Genomic DNA, 6,452 nt, shown 5'->3' on the forward strand with positions numbered 1-6,452 from the left:
ACAGCAACATGGATGGACCTAGAGAGTGTCGTAAGTGAAGTAAGTCAGAGGAGAAATATTATATAACATCCCTTACTGGGTAATCTAAAAAGAAATGAAACAAATGAACTTGCAAAACAGAGAGACTCACAGGTTGAGTCCCCTGGTAGTTCACCTGAAACTACCACAACATTTTAAAGCAGCTATGCTGCTTTAAGTCGCTTTAAGTCGCTTCAGTCGTGTCCGACTCTGTGCGACCTCATAGATGGCAGCCCACCAGGCTCCCCCGTCCCTGGGATTCTCCAGGCAAGAACACTGGAGTGGGTTGCCATTTCCTTCTCCAATGCATGAAGGTGAAAAGTGAAAGTGAAGTCGCTCAGTCGTGTCCAACTCTAGTGACCCCATAGATTGCAGCCCACCAGACTCCTGGAGTGGGGTGCCATTGCCTTCTCCGATCATATACATAGGTAAACAAATACCATGAATGATGGAGTTTGGGCCATATACATCCCAGAGATCACAGCCAAAACACACACAAATGACAAGTGGAAGGACAAAGAAATGCACTCACCAAAAAGACTGAAAATCAGATGACAGAGTAGTTCTAATATCTGTGCTGAATGCTTGGACATTCTCCCTCAAAAGCTTTGCCCACGTCACATGTTGTACCTTTTACAAATGACACACTAATAACATTCTATCCACTCCATCTTGATGGGATAAGTCCCAACTCTAACTGTGTCTATCTGGTCACAAGATCTGCCCAGGATAGAACTCAAAGAAACCATTGTTCTGGTCCCCTTTACAAAGGAAGCTCCCTTGTTCCTCCCAGGACAGAGCTGAGAGCAAATCCAGAGCTTCTTCCAAGATGCTGCTGATCCTGCTCTCAGTGGCCTTGCTGGCCCTGAGCTCAGCTCAAGACCTGGTTTCTGGTAAGAATAAGGGGGAGGGTGCTGAGACTCTGCTTGGGGCTTGGGGGATCACACTGCAGTGAGGAAGCTTGTAAACATAAGGAGACATAAGTGAAAGATGTGTCTGCAGGCTGCTTAAAAGAAGAGGAAGGCCCTTCACCTCCTCTACGATGTGAAGGCCTCAAACTTAGTACCACTGGAAACCAGCACAGAATTTTTAAGCAGAGGGATGACAAATTGAGACTTTTCTCTGTGCTGTGAAGGATGCGTTGCAAAAAGGCAAGACTGGAACAGACAAGTTCCCTCATGAAGATGCTACGATAATCAAAGTAGGCAGTGGATGAAGGTGGCCTTGCGAGGGGATGCCAGATGGATTGAGGAGGTGAAGCCCATTCAGAGCTATTTTGGAGACGGAGACAAGAGTAATAAATCTCTCTGTCTACCTAGAGATATAGAGATTCCAGGGCACAGTGGTCTCATTCTACTCCACCCACAGGTAATATTTCAGAATGTTTTGCCCAATATAGACACGATTATATCCACGTCTTTACTCCTGGCCCTTTTACCTTGAGAAAGCATGTTAATATAAGTAAAGTATTTCATAAATTACAAGGGCAAAAGGACACTAAAATATCACGCTGAAATTTCCAGCATTTAACCTAAACTGGCATGAGAGTTTGAGGAATCCTAAGAAGGACAAGAAGGTCTCTCCTGTTTTGAGTTTGTGGTTGACTCTCAACACAGAAACAGGTCTGCCATGCCTTCATGTCTTCATCCTTTTGCAACAGCATCAAGATGGCATCAAAACATTATAATATCTTAGAGTATATATAGAGTGCATCCCTTTTCCTATACAGCATCGTGAGCCCTGAAGGATATAGGCTCATCCTCTGCTTCTTTTCCTAGAAAGCAACAGTTAAGAGTCTCTGAGTACCGTACTAGGTAAGTTGCAATTAATCCTCCATCATCTTTCTTTTTTTCATTGGCAACTTTTTGTTCTCTGGTGTCCTATTATCATCATTATTTTGTGAAGAGTTATAATCAGTGATAGAAACACTAAAGATAAAGGCAGTCCTTTCTAACCTTGGTTTTCAGGGCCATGAGCAAGGTCCTAACATGAATAACATGATGTCTAGCCTGGATGACACTGGCTATGCTCCCTGTTCCCTCAGGCCAGAAATGATTGTTGAGAGAGGACAACAAAGGGAAGGAGTCACAATTCTGACTCCTACAGCCCACTGAGAGCCAACCCCTCCACTGACTGTTTCCTTCTTCCTCAGTGTTCTTCTTTCAATATGTCGTCTAGTAAACCTGCAAAGAAGCCAGGTTTGGTTCATTTTTAGTCTGGTTTTCTGCTCAGCTGTGTCACAGTACCTAATTAAAATTTGCGAGTTGTTTAGTGACCCCTGTGTGGGCCATCATGTTGTCTCTCTCTCTCTCTCTCTCCTTTTCCTAGTATTGCTCCACCTGGTTTTAGAGCCAGAGAGTTCGACATATACTCTCAATGGGCAAGGCTTGGGGTCATAGTTGGCAGGTTATGTCAGTGACCCAAAATACATCTGGCAAGCATAACTGACATGATTAATCCCTTTGCTTTTCTTCTGTCCTTGTAGACATATTCTGGGAATTCTAAGATATCCAGCACCTTCTTTTTTGCCAATTTGAAGATACTCTTTTTCTCAAGAGCATAGAGCTAAGACTCAGTTTCACTAGTATATGGGTACTGCAAAAAGAAGTGATAAGGAAGGATGTTAGTAGTCGAGAGGAGTACAGCAGAAAGAAGAAGTGAGTAGGAAGAAAGCTAGTATTTGAGAGTTGGGTTCTGGAGGAAAGAACTTTCCAAAAGTTTATCAAAGATCAAAATGAGAGGGGAGCCTTCCATCACCTAGTTCTTCTCTCTTTGAACCGACTCAGATTTAAACTCAGACAACGATTTTTCCAAACCACCTCCTGGAGGACCTGGAGGGCCACCACCTAGACTCCCTCCTGATGATGAAGATGAAGGTGAGGAACCTCCACCAGGACCACCTCCACAAGGGCCACCTCCACCAGAGGAGCAACCTGAGGAGAATCCAGATGAAGACTCACCATCCAAGTAATCTGAAAGTCATTGACAGGTATGACTCCAGCTCACTCTCCATCAAGGGCCCTAACCCTAAAAGTCTCACACTTTAGTGAGTCACTGAGTCAACAGAAAATATGTGAAAATTGCATAGTCCTGGACACATATCCTAAAGGTGTCTATTCAGATAGTCTGAAATAAGGGAGCAAAACATTATAATCATTACCAGCTATCCAAGGTGATTTCAATTTTGAGAAGCAAGGACCATAAATACCCTTTTCTCCAATGACCACCTGTCCTAGAGTGGGTTCCTGATGAGGAAGTACACCATGTTCTCCCTTGTCCTTTTCTCTGCTCCTCCTCCAGCTCAATGACCTCTCTTCTCAAGTTTGCACCTGACCAGGCCTCTCAGTGGAGAAGGCAATGGCAACCCACTCCAGTACTCTTGCCTGAGAAATCCCATGGACAGAGGAGCCTGGTTGCGAAGACTCAGACATGACTGAGCGACTTCACTTTCACTTTTCACTTTCATGCACTGGAGAAGGAAATGGCAACCCACTCCAGTTTTCTTGCCTGGAGAATCCCAGGGATGGGGGAGCCTGGTGTGTTGCCATCTATGGGGTCGCACAGAGTCAGACACGAATGACATGACTTAGCAGCACCAGCAGCAGGCCTCTCAGGTCCACTGTCCTGACTAAACAATACTTTAATTTTAGGTTGCTAAATTTATCTAGCTAAAATATTTCCTTTTCATTTAGTATATGGTCAAGGTAAAAAAATAACTGAACAGAAAAGTATGAGGCTAACTCTGAAAGGCATCCACATCCTACCTTCCCACTTCCTTTCCCAAAGGCCATCACAGTTAACTCTTGAACATTGTCTTGGAATCACTTACACCCTTTTAAACATAATTGTCTTTTTTTTTTCCTTTTTTTAATTTTATGTTTTAACTTTACAATATTGTATTGGTTTTGCTATATATAAATGATGTCATACTTTAAGAAATTTTATACGTTGCTTATTTAAAATAACATAGTTCTTAAAAATAGCTGTAACAGTTCATAAAGCTATATGGGTCTGTTTAATCCTCATTTTGTTTAGTTTTAAATTTCTGTAATTCCATTGTCTGGCTGTGCCATGATTTCTTTAACCAACCCTGTATCAGTGGACATTTAGGCCAGTTTCAGCTTTTTGCTAGTTAAAAATTGGTTGCAGTAACCATCTTTATAAACACATATTTGAACACTTTAAATAGCAACCAAAAGATAAACAACCTAAGAACAACCTTTTATATTGCAAGCAACAATTTAGAGCTTGCAATAAAACATTATTTATTAGGTGCACAAAAATGACAGATCAAAAGAAATTTGGAAGGAAACAGAAGAGGGAGGAAGAGAAGGGAAATGTGGGCTCTTGGCTACTTCCCTTCACTGTTATCTGCAAGGATTAGAAACCACCTGCCCACTTTGTGTCAATCTCCTCTTTTGTTTTCAGAGCATGAGTGTGAACATACCAGTCCTTCAGAAAGCCATGACATTGGAAGAAGGCAGTCTGTCTTCAATTTACCAATGAAATAATCAGCATCCAGTTTCTAAGTGTCACATCTCATTCTGGGTGTTTGTGAGTCTGAAATTTGAGGGCCAGGAACCCAACCTAGGAACATCCAAGACTGGTTCTCACTGATGCTTCCAGCAGCATTCCTCCTGGACTGAATTCTTAGAAGACATTTTCCCTTTGTTCTTTGCTTGGGGACTGGAGTGTGTATCTCCTTTCTTCCTCCTGTTGCCTCCCCCTTCCACCTGACACCTTTATTCAGAAGCCAGGTGCCTTTCCTGTCCTTCCCTGGTTTCTATAGCACTAAAGCGATGTTTTTATTATTTTCACACCTTTCTAATAATTTTAGGGAAATAAAGAAAATATTGCAAATGTGAAGAAGTGGCAAGAGCTGAGGGAATCCTTAAAATTTCTGAAAGAATTGATCCTGGTTTCTAGTAAAATAAATGTGATACTAAGTCCCTATTCCCTAAAGCTCATTACCATGATACCCCCTTTTAAATCATTTCTGTTTTCTTTCTAGATCCCCCACCTTTCTATAACAAAATATGAGTCATTTCATAAAGGAGATGGCATGTTGTTTTTATAAAGCAAGGAAAACCCCATTTGGGGTCTTCAGACATGAGTTTATCTTATCTGTTTTTATTAGCTGGACTTTTAGCAAGCTACTTCAACTTTCAGAGCCTTGGTTTCCCTATCCATATAACGAGGGTAATATTAATACCTACCCTCCTACACGAAAAGTAACAAATACCATACATAAAAACCTAGCAGAGGAACTTCCCTGGTGGTCCAATATTTAAAACTCTAACCTCCCAAAGCAGGGGACCTGGTTCGATCCATGGTCAGAAAACTAGATCCCACATACTCAACTGTAGATCCCTATGCTGCAACTAAAACATAGCACAACCAAATAAACAAAAATATATATTCCTTTTAAACACTGGCATAGAATGCCTCCAACACTTCCTAATAATTATCATAGGGAAGACTAGTACAAGTGAAACTGTAGGAAATTAAATATTTCCCAAATTAAACTGTTCATATTGCTTTGTCAGAAGATCAGATTACAATATTTTCTGACAATGCCTCTTCTAAATTCAAAAAACAATGAAAAATTATTGGTTTTTTGGTAGCACTTTCTGGTGTCTTTTCATCTGTGTGATACTCTTTCTGATACTGATTCTGTCATGGAACATTGATAACTTCCACTCACTTCCATTTCTTACAAAGTTGGAAAATATTCCTGGATTAAAAGACACTCTTACACTGAGCATAACAAGATCAATATTTAAAAAGAACCCTGTGTACGAGACAGCAAAAGAGACACTGATGTATAGAACAGTCTTACGGACTCTGTTGGAGAGGGACAGGGTGGGAAGATTTGGGAGAATGGCATTGAAACATGTATAATATCATGTATGAAACAAGTTGCCAGTCCAGGTGGGATGCACGGTACTGGATGCTTGGGGCTGGTGCACTGTGACGACCCAGAGGGATGGTATGGGGAGGGAGGAGGGAGGAGGGTTCAGGATGGGGAACACATGTATACCTGTGGTGGATTCATTTCGATATTTGGCAAAACTAATAAAAAAATAAATAAATAAAAAGAAACCTGACCTTGAGGCTGTTGACATCAAGTGAAAAACCAAATGTTTCGATTCCATCAAAGGCTCTCGTACCTTCAAATCACATAGAATGAGAATCTGTCTAGGATGGAAAGCAACACATTCATGAACATCTCTGGCAAAAACTGACAAGTCTTATGCACTAGAAAGAGGGGATGTCAGGAACATTCCTTCAGAGCCAGATTCATCCTAACTCCAGGTCTACTCACTCTAATACTGTTAATGAATGCTGAGTATGATTTTATTTTCTTACCTATGAGATCAGACTATTATGCTGAACAGAAGTTAACTGAAACAAATAGATTTTATTTAAACTGC

The 6,452-nt window shown here is 41.2% G+C and overlaps 1 protein-coding gene across 5 annotated transcripts; it reads left to right on the forward strand.

Annotated features, from left to right (window-relative positions):
- The first annotated feature begins 446 nt into the window (after positions 1–446).
- Positions 447–4,884, forward strand: LOC113892487 (basic proline-rich protein-like). 5 transcript variants are annotated; one of them, XR_003511069.1, is made up of 5 exons: positions 447–911; positions 1,797–1,832; positions 2,504–2,675; positions 2,805–3,007; positions 4,447–4,884. XR_003511069.1 is itself a non-coding variant. In XM_027541358.1 (2 exons), exons 1-2 carry the CDS (start codon positions 848–850, stop codon positions 2,987–2,989), a joined length of 249 nt encoding a protein of 82 aa, XP_027397159.1. In that variant the 5' UTR covers positions 469–847; the 3' UTR covers positions 2,990–3,435. The 5 variants fall into 5 exon arrangements, 1 of the variants encoding a protein (XP_027397159.1); XR_003511071.1 differs by lacking the exon at positions 1,797–1,832 and having other exon boundaries at positions 452–911; XR_003511070.1 differs by lacking the exon at positions 2,504–2,675 and having other exon boundaries at positions 467–911.
- The last annotated feature ends 1,568 nt before the right edge of the window (positions 4,885–6,452 follow it).

Source organism: Bos indicus x Bos taurus, chromosome 5, assembly GCF_003369695.1.
Source record: "Bos indicus x Bos taurus breed Angus x Brahman F1 hybrid chromosome 5, Bos_hybrid_MaternalHap_v2.0, whole genome shotgun sequence".
In the NCBI taxonomy this organism is placed as follows: Eukaryota; Metazoa; Chordata; class Mammalia; order Artiodactyla; family Bovidae; genus Bos; species Bos indicus x Bos taurus.

What these genes read in the sequence shown, in the direction of transcription:
- LOC113892487 (XM_027541358.1), top strand. Translation starts at nt 848, where the DNA reads ATGCTGCTGATCCTGCTCTCAGTGGCCTTGCTGGCCCTGAGCTCAGCT. An exon ending in AGCTCAAGACCTGGTTTCTG is followed by an intron (nt 912 to 2,804) that starts GTAAGAATAAGG and finishes GAACCGACTCAG; the next exon opens with ATTTAAACTCAGACAACGAT.